The following is a 16,578-nucleotide window of genomic DNA, read 5'->3' as shown; positions in this document are numbered from 1 at the left end:
CTGCCATCAGCCAGCTTTTCCCTCAGGAGGCCCCCCTTGAGCTGACTTTGCAGCGAGGTTTAGTAGTGGCCTTTGAAGCGGAATACTTGCATGGTGAGAACAACTTAGTGCCATGATCAAACCAGCAAGTGGATTTGAAAATCGAGTTTTGAATAAAATTAGCATCTCAGGTCCCTGCAGGTGGCAGCTTTCAGGACTTTGATGTGAAGAACTGTGTGCAGAGATAGCGCCTTTTCTTTTTAAGATTGTATTCATCAGACAGCTAAGATATAAAGAAGGTTAGAAATGATAAAGGTCACTTGATTTTCCAGATTCCAAACAAGGTGATATTTCTAGATTCTCTTTGTGTCAAAGTTTCTCTCTGCGTTTAGGTTTTAGAGAACATATGATTAAGCTGCTTTAGAGGCAAGTCCTCTGGCTGCTGGGAAATACTCCTGGTCGAACCGTGCATGAGAGGGAAGCCGGCCGTGGGCGTGCTCTTGGGCACGCAGGCCCTGGGAGGCGGCTACACGGCGGACACTCAGGCCATGAAGGCTTGGAACAAAGTCCTCTCCTCCAGGAGTTCACGAATTAAAGAGGAATAGTCAGACAACTGTTAGGCCATCGGGAAAATCGTGACGTATTTTTCTATGCAAAAATGCACCGCGACTCTCCCGACGACCCAAGACGATGTGATACTGTGATGCGTGCCTTGAGGGAAAGCAAAGCGCATTGGGCCAGTGCCCAAGTGCGCAGTGAGAGAGTGTTTCATGACAGACGCTGGAGGAAGCAAGGGAAGGGCTTTCTGAGGGGGTGAGACTTGAGCAGAGACCGAGCCGAGGGGAGGGCGTGAAGGCTGGGGAGGAGTCTCCGGGCAGAAGGAGCAGCGCAGGCAAACGCGCCGAGCAGAAGGGCGTTCGGCGAGCCGGAGGAACAGTAGGGACATGAGTGTGGCCGTGGGGAGCGAGGGGCTGCGCGGCCCTCACAGCTGGGTGTGCAGAGAGGGCAGGGGCCGTGGCAGAGAAGGTTGTTTGAGAGAGATGATGAGCCTTGAGAAGGACTTGACCGTGAGCTGACGAAAAAGCTTTCTTAGGTTTTGTGTGGGAACTTGGTGGAGGTGGGGAGTATGGTTCTAGGCCATGGCAGTGATGGGGCCCCGACGCCTTAGTGGTGTGGGCAGGTAGGAGTGCTGGGGTGCCAAGGGGAGAGTTGAGGAGGGTGCTGGGGTGACTAAGGGAGAGTCGGGCAGGCTGCGGGGGTGCGCAGGTTAGAGTAAGTGTTATGGGTGCCGAGGGGATGGCTGGGGAGGCGCCGGGGTGCCGAGGGGATGGCTGGGGAGGCGCCGGGGTGCCGAGGGGATGGCTGGGGAGGCGCCGGGGTGCCGAGGGGATGGCTGGGGAGGCGCCGGGGTGCCGAGTCCGGGGTGCTGAGGGGACCTGCTAATGGGGGCTAGGGGGTGATTGTGAAGAATATAGAAACCAGGGAGGGGGTGGGGGCTGAGGTTTTGGCCACACACCTGGGTAGCGAGAGTCCATTTGCTGAGGTGGGAGGGCGGGAGTTGTTGGGGCATGCTTGCTTTTAGATAAACTCGAGATCGGCTTCCATCTAGTAAGTAGCGTGGAGTCTGCAATTGGATAAAATGGCCGGGAGCGTGTGAGAGGCACCTGGACTGGAAACACACATTTGGGAGGTACCTGTCTATGGATGGTTAAAACACGTAGTATATACTTAGGTAGTCCAGTATATCAGCGTGTGATCACGTGCACACGTAACCAATTCAGTAATTCACGGACTGTGTCTTACATTCTTTTTTTAATAGTAAGACTTTGAAATCTATAATGTAAGAGGGCTTCAAAAAGTTTGTGGGAAATGGAATTCTAGTATAAGTTTATTTTGGTGCAAAAAATGGAAAAATCTATGCATGGTTTGTTTATCATAGATGTTTTCCATGAACTTCTTTTTCTTTTTGGAGACTTTTTGTTATATGGCACATGTGCTTGCCAGAGAGACAGGGAGAGACAGCCAGAAAGCGAGAAATCACCCCCCAGGAGGGGATGGCCACACTGCAATCCCTTCTCCTCCATTCTCCTCTCGGGACTTTGGACATGCATGCACACATGCCCTGTGTGCGGTTCAAGCTGCCAGGTCTGGGACTTGAACTGCAGTCCAGACATGTGGGAGTCCAGTGACTTAACCATTATGCTACCTACTAGTCTCCCCATGAGTTTCTTGAAGACCCTTCGTATTTTATACTTAGAGCACATCTCATTTTGGACACTAAATTTTCAATGATTGAAAAAGTGGAATGGAGACCCACTGCGGCTACAAAGCTGTATCTCGGAGGAGTGTTTACGTTGCTTCAGTGTGAACGTCCATGAAAGTGGGGCAGATCCCAGCTCCCTGCGCAGTGAGGGTGTGAGGAGAAAATACACTCCGGGGCCCGGGGCCTGTACTTTTTGAGTAGACACAGGGTCTGGAGGAAGGGGCACCTCTGGTAGGTGCTACCGAGAAGCTTGTTCCGTGAGAACTGAGAATCGGTGCCAGGCCTTGGCGAGGTGGGTGGCATTGGAGACCTTTACAAGGACAGCAAGAGCCTACTTGGAGGGTGGGTTGGGGCGAGGAGAGTGATGAAGTGGAGTCAAGGCCTGTGCAGCTCTTTGAAAGAATTTTGCTACAAAAGGAAACATAGAAATGGGGTCCCAGCTGGAGGGGGTCTGTGGAGGTTTTGCTTTGTTTTAGGTGGTTTAGGCTTGCTTCGTTTTTAGAATGAGGCGAGGGGACTGTAGCATATTTGTGCGGAGGAAGTGACCCAGTAGAGGGGGATCTGTGGGGGTGTGTAATATGGAGATGGCCCAGTGCCGGAGCGAGCTGTGTGAGGTGACAGGTGGGTGGGCCCCATCACAGTCAGCGGGTAGCCCTCCTCAGTAGCAGGGACTGGGAGGTGTGAGGGGTGCAGGTGCAGGGAGCGTGGCCAGTGTGATCCATCTGAACCTTGGGGTCCATAGCAGTAAAACCAGGGGAAGATGCCCAACCTTGTCCCCATGAAGATTAAACCGGGTGGGGCGTGTGGAAGCACTGCGTGCACGCCAGTGAAATGTGTGTGGGCTCTTCTCAGATGACAGTCAGCCTGCACGGGACATGGACCTTCATGTGTGGCTGAACTGGCAACGGCCCATTCTTCATGGAATGGATTTATTGGGTTGTCGGAAAAGCCATAATGCATGTTTGCATAGAAAGCCATAGAAAAACACATCATGACGTTTCCGACGACCCAGTAGCCGAGGTGTGTGAGCACAGAGAAGTTCTTCCACGGTGCCCTGAGATGCCGTCGCTCTGTCTTTTTCAGAAACGGCTACAAGTTCCTCTACTGCTCTGCGCGCGCCATCGGGATGGCGGACATGACGCGGGGCTACCTGCACTGGGTCAACGAGAGGGGCACGGTGCTGCCCCAGGGCCCTCTGCTACTGAGCCCCAGCAGTCTCTTCTCGGCCTTGCACAGGTACCACGCCCCGCCCCCGTCCCTGCCGTCTTCCCCACGCCCGCGTCTTTGGGCCTGTTCAGCCCCTCTCCTTCCTCCCTGGACGTTGTGCAAGGATAGCCTCTTCACCGTCTCCTCCACTAACAGCCGTCTCCACAGCGCCCACAGCAAAGCCAGTCCAGCATGCAGGCCTCGGCCTGCCCCTCTGCCAGCCCCCTCCGCCGTCATCCTGGCTCTCAGGATAAAGCCCCCGTTCCTTAGACGGCACCTGGAGACTGTATGACCTTATCTGCTGCTCTCAGTCCCCTTCCTGTTGTTTCTAAAGCTCCATCTTCGTTTTCTAGACGCCGTTCTGTCCTTTAGGAGCTTTCGTCCATGTTCTTTCCCCTTTGCGGGGAGCTCTCCCTCTCTTCTCTCTCTGAGTGGCCTGGCTGAGGCTTATGTTTTCTTAAATTAATCAATTAAGTTTTTTATGTTTTACCATGGGGTGTGTGTGCTCACCAGAGAGAGGGACAGAAAGAGAGAGAGACAGTGAGAGCCAAAGTGAGAAGTCAACCCTCCCCCAGGGAGGACGACCACGCGGCAGTCCCTCCTCCATTGTCTTCTCAGGACTTTGGGCATGCATGCACACATGCCTGGTGAGATGCTCAAGCTGCCGGATCCAGGACCCGAACGGCAGTTGGCCACGTGTGAGTCCAGCACCTTAACCACTACGCCACCTGCTGGCCCCATTAAACCCGTACTTTAATTCCCATTTTCTAAGAACTTTTTGGAAGTCCCCTTGCATTTCTAAAATATACGCAAAGTAGGGCCAGCTCTGGTGCAGAGGTGATGTGCTGCTCCAGAGAACCACACCCCACATGGTGACCGGTTCAAATCTCTGGCCCAGGCAGCCTGAAAGACAGTGGCCCGTGATCGTGAGATCCAGTGGCCTGGAGGACTGAAGGAGGTAGACTGAGGTGTCACCGGGCCTGGGGAGGGTGTTCCTATTTCTCTCATGCACATGCTCTATCATGAATAAAGAAAAAATAAGACATATGCAAAGTCTAAGAGGTCATCAGACTGTGAATGCCAGGGCCTGCCACCTGGGGGAGGGAAGAGGGCTCATGGTGACACCTGAGGACCTGACTGTTCCCATCTCCCCTTGGTCGTGACCACTATCCTGAATTTTGTGTTTTAGCATTCCTTGTTTTTCTTAATTGTTTTATCATTTGTATTTGTAACCCTGACCAATTCATGTAACCGTGCAGATCTGTGAACTTTATGTGGACAGAATCACATTTTTCTGGAGCTTTGTTTTTCTCCCAAGGATGTTAAGTGTAATGTGGTTCATTCATTTTACTGCTATTGGGTCGTTGGAAAAGTCATGATGCATAGAAAAACGTGGAAAAATACGACAAGACTCTTTGGATGACCCAACATATGGTATCTGCAAGTCATGATGCATAGAAAAACGTGGAAAAATATGTCACGACTCTTCGGATGACCCAACATATGGTATCTGCCTGTGCGCCCTCCCAGTTTATCCACTCTGCCGTCGCTGGGTGCTGGAGTGGCTTCTGGTTTGTCGCCATCGAAGCAGCGCTGGCCCAGCTGTAGTATCTGCTACAGAGAGCTGAGGCCAGACGGGCTGGGCTCATTTCCTGGCCCACTCTAACGGCTGGGAACAGTGGCATGCCCCTGTAGTTTAACTGCTTGGGAGGCTGAGGCAGGAGGATTGTGAGCCCACACCCGCGAAGGGAACACATCAAGCCTGAAAGAGCTGTGTGGGGACACACACCTGTGGTCGTATCTACGCTGGACCTGAGGCAAGAGGGTCGTGATGTTCTGCTTCCTGTCTGTTTTTGATCCATAGAAATGCAACTGGTTTTTTACATTCTTTTTTTTTTAATGTTGACTTATTAACATTATTAAAATATTTTTTAAAAGTTTATTTCCTTCATATCAAGGGTGGAGAGAGAGTGGAAGGAAAGAAAGAGGGGAAGAAGGGGATGGGTGTGTTCAGGTGGACCCAGGAAGTGAACCTGGAATCTTCTTACATGGTCCAGCATTGCAGAGCAGTGCCCCTACTGCCTGTGTCACCTCACCTGGGCCTAGCCTTGTTAAATTCTTACTAATTCTGATAACTCATCTGCAGATCCTTCTGTTCCCCCTTTGTTCTCCAGGCAAGTCTGACCGTTTTGTCCCCCACATCCCTTTTTTAAAAAATCATTTAATTTTATTTATCATTATTATTTTTTAAAATTTGCTACGGCACATGCACACTTACCAGAGAGAGACAGAGAGTGGGTGAGAGAGAGAGAGAGAGAGAGAAGGTGAGAAAGCAAGGCACCAGGTCTAGGACTCAAACTGTGGTTGGCCATGTGGGAGTCCAGCACCTTAGCCACCATGCCATCTGCTGCTCCCCAACCCCCCCTCCCTTTTTAAAAAAAGAATTATTTCATTTAACTTTAGTTATTTATTTACTTATTTATATATTTTTATTTTGGCCAGAGAGGAGTGGAATGAGAGAGAGAGAGAGAGAGAGAGAGAGGAAGAAAGTAAGCCACCAGATCTAGGACTTGAACTGCAGTCAGCCATGTGGGAGTCCAATGCCCTTAACCACCCTGCCACCCTCCAGCCCCTCCCTTTTAATCCTTATAACATTTATCTGGTTTTGTTTTTGCTTTACTGCACTGCAGTTCTGGGTTGAAATAGCGATAGAGAACACTGTTATTTCACTAGGAGGACGAGTGTAGGTTTTCAATATTTCCTCCCACTCCTGGTTGAGAGTTTTCATCCTGATTAGATGTTGAATTGTATCAAATGCCCATTTTGAATCTGTTGAGACAACCATGTCTTTTCTCTTTTAATCAGATTACTATGCTATATGAATTAATTTTAAGTATCAGACTACTCTTGCATTACCAGAATAAGCCCAACTGCGGTTTACATGTAAGCGGGATTTTTGTTCTCACAGTCACAGCGAGAGTGACTCACACGTGGCACACGGTTTCCCCCGAAGGTGAATGTTTGGAGGTTCTTGGTTTCCCGTGCTGTGGAGTTTTTTCCTGGGTGACAGTGGCATTCTCAGGGAAACTCATTGTTCCTTAGTGTTTTCTTCCCAGGGGACTTGAAAGGACCCTGCACCGTCCGTTTTCCTGGGACGTTAACTGACATCTGTTTAACTTTTGATGATCTGAAAGTGCTTTCGGTGCCCTGGCAGCTTTGACTGTTAAAGGTAATTGGATGCTGACAAGCTTATTCGCTCATGCTGATCCATTATTTACTTGTTTGTTTTAACAGAGAAGTGATTGAAAAGAAGCCAGAGAAGTTTAAAGTCCAGTGCTTGACAGACATCAAAAACCTGTTTTTCCCAAACACGGAACCCTTTTATGCTGCTTTCGGAAACCGACCTGCTGTGAGTGGTAGTTGGGCGCATGAGGGCTCTGAGGTCACTGCTGACGGCCCTGGCTGTAAACTCCGCGTAGAGCCAGATTCTTATTCTGTAAGACTTAGCCTGGGGCCCAGTGCCAGCATGGTTGTCACTTAGCCAACTGTGTGGTAAACATTCCGGGCGCATGTGCGTGCGTACACAAAATCCTGAGAGGAGAAGGGATTGCAGTGTAGCCATCTCCCCCAGCAAAGTGCTTTTCCCTTTTCTCTCTCTCTCTGTCTCTCTAGTGAGCTTATGCACACTTGAGCAATATTATAAAAGGAGAGAAAGTGGAACTAGCTTGGTGGGCTGGCCCCATAGCACAGTGGTTAAGGGATCTGGATCCCACATGGCCAGCTGTGGTTCAAATCCCAGCCTCTCTGACTTGGAAAATATGCCAGGCACGTGTGTGTGTGTGCCCCACATCCTGATGGGATGAGAAATGGAAAGAAGGGACTGTGGCATGAACAGTTCTGGTGAGAATGCTTCCTTCCTCTGGTGAGCACACATGCTCTCTGGCAATTGAAAGAACAGAAGGAAGAAAGAGAAAGCGTCTGGTAAATGGCCTACGTTTAAAGGCAAGGAGATTAAACATTATTTCATGGTCTCTAGTTTTTTCTGAACGTTGACTAGTGTGTTTGAAGCTTTTGAGATGTGGGGCTACGAAGTCTGAATTCCTAATTCCCTGTTCAATGAGTAAAACAAGAACATTTAGTGGGATTCCATCCTTCCTACCAGAAGCGAACCACCAAACAATCCTGACTACAGCGATGCATCCAATGTCTCTAGTTTGGTGCTGTCTCATGTGATAAGAAACATGCTTTGAGATTTTGGGTGAACTGCCCAAGCTCACTGGGGAGCCCAGTGTTCTAGAGAACGTAGCTGGACACCATCTGCTCCCTCTGAAAATCCTTCTCCTTCTGAAAATCATGGAAGAGAAAATGGGGCAGAGACTAACCCTCAGGACTGTTAGAACAGCAGGGAGAGGAGGTTTTCTTCCCTTTACCTCCGTTCCTGAGCAGGTGAGGGAACTGGGGTCTGGAGAGGAAGACTCACAGTTCCCCGCCAAGGCTATTCTGGTGCTGCAGCGTGGTGAGGTCCAGATCTGGTTAAGGAAAATGCAACACCGACATCAAGTCAGAGATAACCATGCCTGTTTTAACAATGAACTCTCTCGTTCTAATCACTCCGTATCTCCCGCCCCAATATAGGATGTGTATTCATACAAGCAAGTCGGCGTGTCTCTGAACAGGATTTTCACTGTCAATCCGAAGGGAGAGCTCGTGCAGGAACACGCGAAGACCAACATCTCCTCGTGAGTACCGTGTGGCCGTGCGTCTGCGCCGCAGTCCAGTCCGCTGCTCCCTTCATTGTGCGACGGTGCTTTGCGGTTTGCCCTTTTCCATCCTTCGTTGTAGTTTAGTCTTTAGCCCCTATAAGGAGAAGCACGTTTCCACTTGGTGTATTTTCTCTAAAACTGAAGCTTTAGAAAAGTGGAATGAAATCAGATGGCTTTGGGGTCTCACATTTAAAGTAGCAGTTAGATTCTGCTGCAGAATGGAATTGAATGAATTTGAAAACTAGTAGTTTAGATTTGCCAAGTGGGGTTTGAAAGCCTAGAATGTGAATTAGAAATGGGACCAAATGGAACGACGTGAAGCTCTATTTAAAGTTGGGGAAGTATGTATCTCTTCACATGCAGTTTCTCACCGAGAACACTGCTGTGTAATTGTTAAGAATTCCCCTCATAGTTTTGGTCAAAGCCCAGTTTCCTTGAGTAGGTGGGTTAAATTAGATTCCTGTTTCTTTTTTTTTTTTGGGAGAAGTTTTTACTATAGGGCGCGTGCACTCACCAGAAAGACAGAGAGACAGAAAGCAAGAAATCATCCCCCAGGGGGGATGGCCATGCTGCAATCCCTTCTCCTCCATTCTCCTCTCGGGATCTTGGGCACGCATGCACATGTGCCCAGCGTGAGTTTAAGCCACCGGGTCCGGGACTCGAACCACGGTCAGCTACATGGGAGTTCAGCAACATAGCTATCACGCTAACTGCTGGTCCCTAAATTAGATTCCTGTTTCTAATGAGGCATCTTGGATTGCTGTAGAAGCTCTGCCAACTTTATTGGGTTCTCCTTGGGTTCCTAATTTCTGAGAACGAGGAAATTCTTCATCCTGTGTGTGGAGCACGCTGCCCACTGGGTGACCTCCATCCAGGCAGACCGCTGTCTTCTTGCCTTGTCCATTTCTGAGGCCGCGTTCCGTTAGGGGGTGCCCTCCCTCTCCTGGGTGCACACACTGTTGGTGCTGAACATCAGCCGTGGCTGCCCGTCCCTCGGAACCTGGGGCAACATTCTGTAGTGTCTTCAGCTGGATGGGCCCTGCTGGCGGGTAGCCCAGCGCTCTGTGCCTTTGCATTATTGGTGCGTGGGCTCTGCTTGCTCCGAGGGCCCTGTGTGTGGAGGTCAGGTGAGAGAGGTATGCTGGGGGGAGCTCGGCCGTGCCGCTCAGAGCACCGGAGCAGTTCTGGTTCTGGTGTCCACCGCAGCCTGGCAGGAGCACCTCTCAGAGCCACAGACCTCAATCAGATAGGCCTGCAGGCCGGAGGTACTTTAGAAATCTGTTTTAATCTGCAGGAAAGATATACGTTTTGTTTTTTTATTTAGAGACTTTTCTCATTTTGTGCAAGCATGCTGTTTCTCCTCAGTCCTTTGGAGGGCCTTTACTAATTCACACACGTGCATCCTTCTTAGATAAGTTATTTCATGCCTCAGAATGCGCTGGTCCCTGGAGTTGGAACTTCAAAGCCGCTTTAGGTTCTTAGCAAATTGCAATCACAGGTGGCACCAGTGCCTTTCAAGGATGGGTCTGGGGCATGCAGGAGAGGGCTGGGTATGTCAGAGTCTAGTGGGACAGGCTAGCAGGACCCCTGGACTGCCTCAGAAGCCTCCTAACCTGAAGGCCGGAAGTGGAGGTGCCTGGAGATCTAAAGTGCAATATTTAATGTAGCAACTTCCTTCGTGTAGGCCTCAGAAACAAATTTATGCCATCTGCTTGGGAGTATACAGAAAATAGAATCTAACTGTAGTCTCACTCCACTCACTGTAAAGATGAAGGGGCCGAGGCCCAGAGAGGGCAAGACAGTTGCCCAAGTTTACACAGTAAGTGAGGCAGGAGTAGCTCCTGGGTCTCTGGGCCTTCATGCTAGTGAGCTTCCAAATCCTCCTTTGCGTAGTCTTCGTCCTTGCCTCTGATTGCTGGCTAACGAGTAAGAAATGACTGCAGAATTCCTTCCATTGGATGAAGTCGGCGGTCAGCTTCTCAGGGCCGTAGATGTCCCCTGACCTCGAAGGTGCGTAGCTCGTGTGCAGCGTGGTGACGGTCACTCTGGCTGATGACAATGTCTGTTTCCTTCTAGGTACGTGAGGCTCTGTGAAGTGGTTGACCACGTTTTCCCTTTGCTGAAAAGAAGCCATTCTTCAGATTTTCCCTGTTCAGATACTTTCAGTAACTTCACCTTTTGGAGAGAGCCACCTCCCCCTTTTGAGAACCAGGACGCTCATTCTGCCTCGGCGTAAAATGTGCCACACGGCCTCTTGACAGCAGTGCAGAGACTGGGCTTCACCCATTAAAGGCAGGGTCTGGGGATCGAGCGCTAGAGCTCCGGAGCCTGGCGTGCAGTCACTTGCTTAAGAGCAGTGAGGGTGGAGGAGCGATTCTGCCCTGCCCCACCCTGGGCGGCGGCATTTCTGAGATAGAAAGGGCGCAGTCCACAGGCGAGGAATCAGGTGCATCCTTGGTGTGGAGAGCACTCCTCGGTTGTAGCTTGATGCCAGCTATGGCCCTGCGTCCCCAGCCTGCTCCGCTATTAGGTATCGGCTAATGTGCAATACGGGCCTAGGACACCAAGCAGAAGGCAGCTGTCCATGGGCTGTCCCCTGACGGTGGCATCGAGCGAGGAATGCCAGATGGGCACGTTTCTGTAGAGCGGGGGCACATCATTTCCACTGCAGCTGTGTTCGTGCCCCCTTCTGCACTTGGCCATGAAGGGTCACGCGACCCAAATCTGAGGTCTCTGAAGGGAATCCAAACCCCCCTGGGTCAGGGCCTGGGCTTGAAGGATGTTCCCTTGTGGTATTTATGGACTAGCCTCTTTTTTAGGTGGTAAGTTCCTCTTTAATTCCTTTGGTTCTAGATGGACTATGTCATGGGCATATTGTACCCTCCTCCCCTATTTTTTGTGTGGCTTAAGGCTGCAATATTTATGCCTTAATGCACCCATGACAGGCATTTCATTTAGAACATGCTCTGTCTAGCTCTTGGTAACTTTGCAATACCTTAAATTAAAATGACAGTAAAGATGACTAAGGCAGTATTTCGAATCAGTCCCACATTGCAGGCACGCTCGGATCCAGCGAGGTGCTGCTGATAACGTGGACTTGAACAGAGCTTACGCCGTGACAATGAGGTTGATTCTTACGGGAATGCTGAAAGGATGCTGCTTGGTTTTAAGAAAATAGTTTTAAGAAGTGAAATTATATTCTTCGTAGGTATTATCTAGTCCTTGACTCTGACTGGGCTACCCTTCTAAGCCCTTCGCCATATTCTGTTACAGCTGTCATGAGTCTGTTAAAAAGATGGACGTGCCAGGCCAGCCAGAGGGCCTCATTCTGCGTGTCTGACAGTGACCTTCCTTGCGAATTTAGGAGTCATTTATTTTCCTTAGCTTTTCCCACTCTAATTAAGGGCACGTGAAAAACGAGTAGTTTGAGTGACACGCTTGAATCCAGTAGCAGCTGATGCCTGTTTATTACATGGCTTGGGGAGAGAGCGGTGTGAAAAATGGAAGACTTATTTTGCTAAAAGACCTCGCTTTACTTTTGGAAGTATTCTTTTTTGAAAAGAGTGTTTTACTCCAGTGATGGAAGTCCTTCCCTATTGAAACATCCTTGGTAGTCATAGGAGCAAAAAATAAAAGGAATAGTCGGATGAAACCTTACTCTTTCTGTGAAAGAAAAGCCCGAGTGGCTGCCTTTGGAGCCCATGGGCTCCGTGAGAACGGGCACCTGTGCTGGGCGGTTCGTGTGGGCACGTGCGGAGAGGCAAAGTCCATGGCCGCAGATCTGCACAGAAACGCGGCCTTGTGTGTGCACGTGCTCTTATGGAGGTTTTAGAAACCATTGCTCATAGTCCTGCCTTAACCAGATACTCTGGGCCCATTCATTCTTCCCTTCTGAGTGGTTTTAACTGCTGTGAACTGAGTGTCAGCTCACGGGCCTGCAAAGGCTCCGAGCTTCTCCCCTGTGCCCAGAGGGAGTCTGCTTCGAGAGTGGGCACCCTGTCCCTTGTCCAGTGTGCCCTTCGTCGGGGTGACCCTCTGTCATCCACTCTCCTGGTGGAAGTTTCAGAGCATGCAGCTTTGGACTCCTAACCTTAGTGTCCCTTACACTTCCACATCACGGTCCCCGAAACAGTGCATGCCCCTGGGAAGCCACACTCAATCACGCTGGGTGAGAGCCTGGGAATGCTGGGCTAGTTCAGCCTCACGGCTTCTGGAAAACATGCCTGGTACTGTGGGGGAAAGTGATTACGCTTTTAAAGAGAATTCCCTTTTCCCTGTTGGGTTCAGATCACCCCTTTAAATCTATTTTATTTACGACATTTGCTCTTTATTTATATATGCTGGTGCAATGATTAAAAACAAAAATCACTGTAATACTTCACTGTGTTGTGCTGAGTGCGAAGCTAGAAAATATTGTAATAAATGAAACTATTGAAAGACTCTGGAAAATCAGGCATGAGACTTTTAAATGGTTTAAGTTATTAAGTTGTTGTATGTGTTTATCAAGCATATTATTTTATTTCCAAAAACAATCCTTACAGTTATGAACTGTTCACTCTTTGCAATAAATATCTTTTCTGAAGTTTTAGATTCATGTGGGTAAAATATGAACCCTGCCTATGTGCCTGGGAGGGACGGGGGCTGAAGAGCGAGAAGGAAGGACCGTACCGGGGCTCCCCCCTACCCTGGGGATGTTAGGGATGGCGAGGCCTCACTTCAGGGATGTTCAGGAGGCACCTCCCAGGCCTGGCACAGTTGTGGCTCACATGTGGGGCTTCGCTGGCCTCACGGCCGCTACCTTCACAACATGGACCCTCGACTTGTCTGTGGTGCACTCCGGGTTTGCTTATTATTCGGAAAGGATCAACACCCATGACTAGCCTGAGCGATCAGCCGGAAACTGCCATCATGTCTGTTGAGTTTTTTGCATCATGCACGTGGCTAGAGACCGCCTACTGATTGGCCTGTGCTGGTCTTAGTGTTTTTGGAGTACACGGAAGAGTACTGTTCTCTATATGCTTAAAACATGCCCTAATACAAGGCCGAACACCTCATGGAGCCCAGATCCGAACAGTTCATCTCTGGGCATCCGGAGAATGAACACTTGTGCATCTTCAAAACAGAAAGCAACCCCCCCCAAAAAAAAACAGCCTCTCATTTTGTTGAACATCACAGCCCTATCCCCACTCCGATTTTCATGTGCTGGGGCTTTCATCTGTAAAACAAAAGAGTGTAGACCGTCCTCTGTGCTCAGGCGACCCCGCACACTGCCGTCACGTCACTCTGCACGGCGGTCTGCTGCTGGCACCCGGAGGCCGTGCCGTCACCAGGCAGGGCTGCAGCAGCTCTCAGACACAGGGAGGGAAGCGAGTGAGTGTAGCTGGGATCTCCCACAGCCTCAGCCGTCGTCCCTAGTGTGGAAGAGACTTTCTCACTTGGTTTCCAACGTTGACACCCCACTACCCTTGCAGCCTGGGATCCGAGGCCAGGGGGCTCATTGGCCATCAGCTGTGGGCCTCAGACAGACAGGAAGTGCCCTTGGCCTTCGCGCAGCCTAGAAAGAATTGCCGTGAGGAAATGTTTGTAGACTTCTCTGAAAAAAATGAAAAAGGAAAAACAGCTTCCGTCCCATCACCCCGATGTCCCCGCCTCCCCTCTACGCTTGAATGCTGTCTTCAGGGAGCGGAGCAGTGCCCTGCCCTGTCCAGGGGGCCCAGCCTCAAAGAGAAGGTGGCTAACATGGCAGTGGGTTTCCTGCCTTTCTGTTCCTACCCACTCCCTCGGCCAGCCCCTGTCCTTTTCAACTCCTGCTGCGGGCTTCCCCATACCTGGAGGAAACCAGGACGGGACAGAGCTGACCCTAGAAGTCGTGGGCCTGAACGGCCACCTGGGGGCACACTTGCTTCTGGTTTGGCAGCACAGCCTGTAAAACCCATTGTCTCTGCTTGGACAAAGGCCCCTCCGCAGTGCAGGCCCTGGAGACCTGCCAGGTGAGGATCAGACGTGTGGGCAGGGGAGCTCCTTCCTGAAGGGGACCGCTTTGCTACCAAAGTGCCACCGTTTGGCACAGTCGGAGGTCAATCATGACTACCTGGCTTGGGAGAGGAGCCGACTGTGGTTATGTCTGTTCCCGTCTAAAAACCCATTTGAATTTGTGTTTGTCCAAGTGCATTCTGCCGGCAGCTCCAGCCCCAAAGGCCCTTACCCTGGTCCTGCTAAATCCAAGCATGGGCAGGGCCCAGCAATCTGCTTTAATGTCTTTCAAGGAATTTGGATGCATCCCCAAATTCAACAAGCCAGACAGTGGGAGCCTCAGGTGCCGTGCCCAGGTAGCAGCTGGTATGGCCAGGGCTCACTTCCGGCCCTGAATATGGCCTGGCCTGAGCGAATGCGAAATGCTTTGCACTCACGGGATCTGCAGCCAAAGGGGAACCCTGGGAGAGATGGGCTGCCCTCGCCACGCTCCAGAAAAGGAGCTAGGAAACCCAGCACAGGTGCTCTCTTCAGTCACAAGGTGTCGTTGTGGCCCTTTGGTACTCAGCTTCTCAACCTCCTTCCCAGGGATCTGGGATGTGAGCTGGTCCCAGCTGGGAGGGGACTCCGGGCAGAGCTTCAGGGCAGCCAGGGTGGGAGGGGGAGGAGTGCGGTGAAGGAGCGGACCTGGGTTGTGCCCAGATTTCTGATGGCTCCCTTCCTCCTCCAAATTGTCGGAGCCTGGAGCTGCCTGTCCCGATGCCAGCGATCTTTCATTGGTGCAGGAAGTCCATTCAGCCCTGCATTGCTTTTAATGAGTTTTGCAAGCAAGTGGCCTCTTCCTGTGACTCATTCTGCCTTTGTGCACCGGAGATTGTGGTTTTAAGTTTCACTTTGGAAAGTAACCACTACTTCTGCTGCTTTCTCCACTGCTGGAATCCCAACAAGTTACATTCATTTCGCAACAAAGAAATGTAAATGGAGGAGTGGCCAGGCCACTTCTGCTCTGATTGTAAAAACATCCTTTCCTTTTCCAAGACGGGTGACAGAGCGAGCTAAGAAGAAACGGTTTATGTTTTCAACTAACATATTCATTTGGAGACCTCCATATTTTTCCTTCCCCAGTGGCTTGATAGTTTCACTTTTGTTCTCTGTCTTTTTGCTTATTTCAGGGATAGCCTTTAAAAATTAATCAACAGTGCTTGTTGATTGAGGCAGTCACTTCTTAATTTATCAAGAGACATTAGTTCTCAAAAGTCTGTGTTCCTGCTTTTTATGCTAGACACAAAGGATGATATTAATAATTTTTTTTTCTTTTTTTGAGTTTTTGCCTTAGAATGCATGTGCTCACTGGAAAGAGAGAGAGAGAGACAGTGAGAGGGAAAGTGAGAAATCACCTCACCTCGCAGGGGGGATGGCCACACCGCAATTCCTTCTCCATTCTCCTCCCTGGATTTTGCAGAAGCTGCACATGCTCCTGGCCTGAGTTTCAAGTCACTGGGTCCCGGACTTGAACTGTGGTTGGCTGTGTGGGAGTCCAGGGACATAACTGCCATGCCATCTGCTGGCCCCCAACGCTAATAATTTTTTCACAGCAAAATGTTTTTACCCGGATCTTCTGGAGACAGGTTTATGGTACCTGAATAGATGAATTTCTTAGGATTAGCAAGTAGGTGTTAAATGGATAAATAAATATTAGCACTTTCCCCCTTAAATTTAGGTAATGAGACATTTTTGAAATGTTCCAGTGTCAAACTAAATTATTTTTACATAACTTTAAATATGTACAAATATTAAATAGTTTTTATACATTATAAGACCAAGATGCTTTTAAAATTCAGTGCAGATATAATCGTAACACTAATAGCATTAAAATGAACAATGTTATGTGGTAGAAAATGTTGGTGCAGTAAAGTTAGAGTAACGTTGGGTTTAGACATTTACTAAGTATATCCATGTCTTAGGTTTCCTTTGTCAACTTGATTCTTTTGGCTTTTAAGCATGGTAGGCCACAGTGTAAGGCATCATTATCATGAACGCCGGCTTCTACAACATTCAGTAATGAATACTTGTTTAATATCTTTGGAGAGATTTTTGCTATAGTGCATGTGTGTCACCAGAGACACCGAGACAGAGAGACAGAAAGCAAGAACTCATCCCCCAGGGGGAATGGCCACGCCGCAATCTCTTCTCCTTCATTCTCCTCTTGGGATTTTGGGCGTGCATGCACACACACTTAGAGTGAGTTTAAGCCGCTGGGTTGGGGACTTGAAATGCTGTAGACGACACGGGAGTATGTGGGAGTACTACAGTGTTGTAACCACTATCCCATCTGCTGGTTCCAAACTTATTTAATTTTCAAAAAATTTACGGTAGAGAGCCAGAAAAAGGGAA

At 49.7% G+C, this 16,578-nt stretch overlaps 1 protein-coding gene across 3 annotated transcripts in view; it reads left to right on the top strand.

Annotated features, from left to right (window-relative positions):
• LPIN1 (lipin 1) overlaps positions 1-12,332 on the top strand; it is a 111,206-nt gene extending 98,874 nt beyond the window's left edge. For all 3 annotated transcript variants that reach the window (XM_014589689.2, XM_014589685.2, XM_006140815.2), the window contains 4 exons: positions 3,326-3,478; positions 6,743-6,857; positions 8,084-8,187; positions 10,288-12,332. In XM_014589689.2, the coding sequence (XP_014445175.1) occupies positions 3,326-3,478; positions 6,743-6,857; positions 8,084-8,187; positions 10,288-10,447 (532 nt within the window). In that variant the 3' untranslated portion in view covers positions 10,448-12,332. The remainder of the gene's footprint in view (positions 1-3,325; positions 3,479-6,742; positions 6,858-8,083; positions 8,188-10,287) is intronic.
• The last annotated feature ends 4,246 nt before the right edge of the window (positions 12,333-16,578 follow it).

Source organism: Tupaia chinensis, unplaced genomic scaffold, assembly GCF_000334495.1.
Source record: "Tupaia chinensis unplaced genomic scaffold, TupChi_1.0 Scaffold000045_1, whole genome shotgun sequence".
NCBI classification, from domain to species: domain Eukaryota; kingdom Metazoa; phylum Chordata; class Mammalia; order Scandentia; family Tupaiidae; genus Tupaia; species Tupaia belangeri.
The sequence above is the reverse complement of the archived record's forward strand: the minus strand, read 5'-3'. Positions and strand labels throughout refer to the sequence as shown.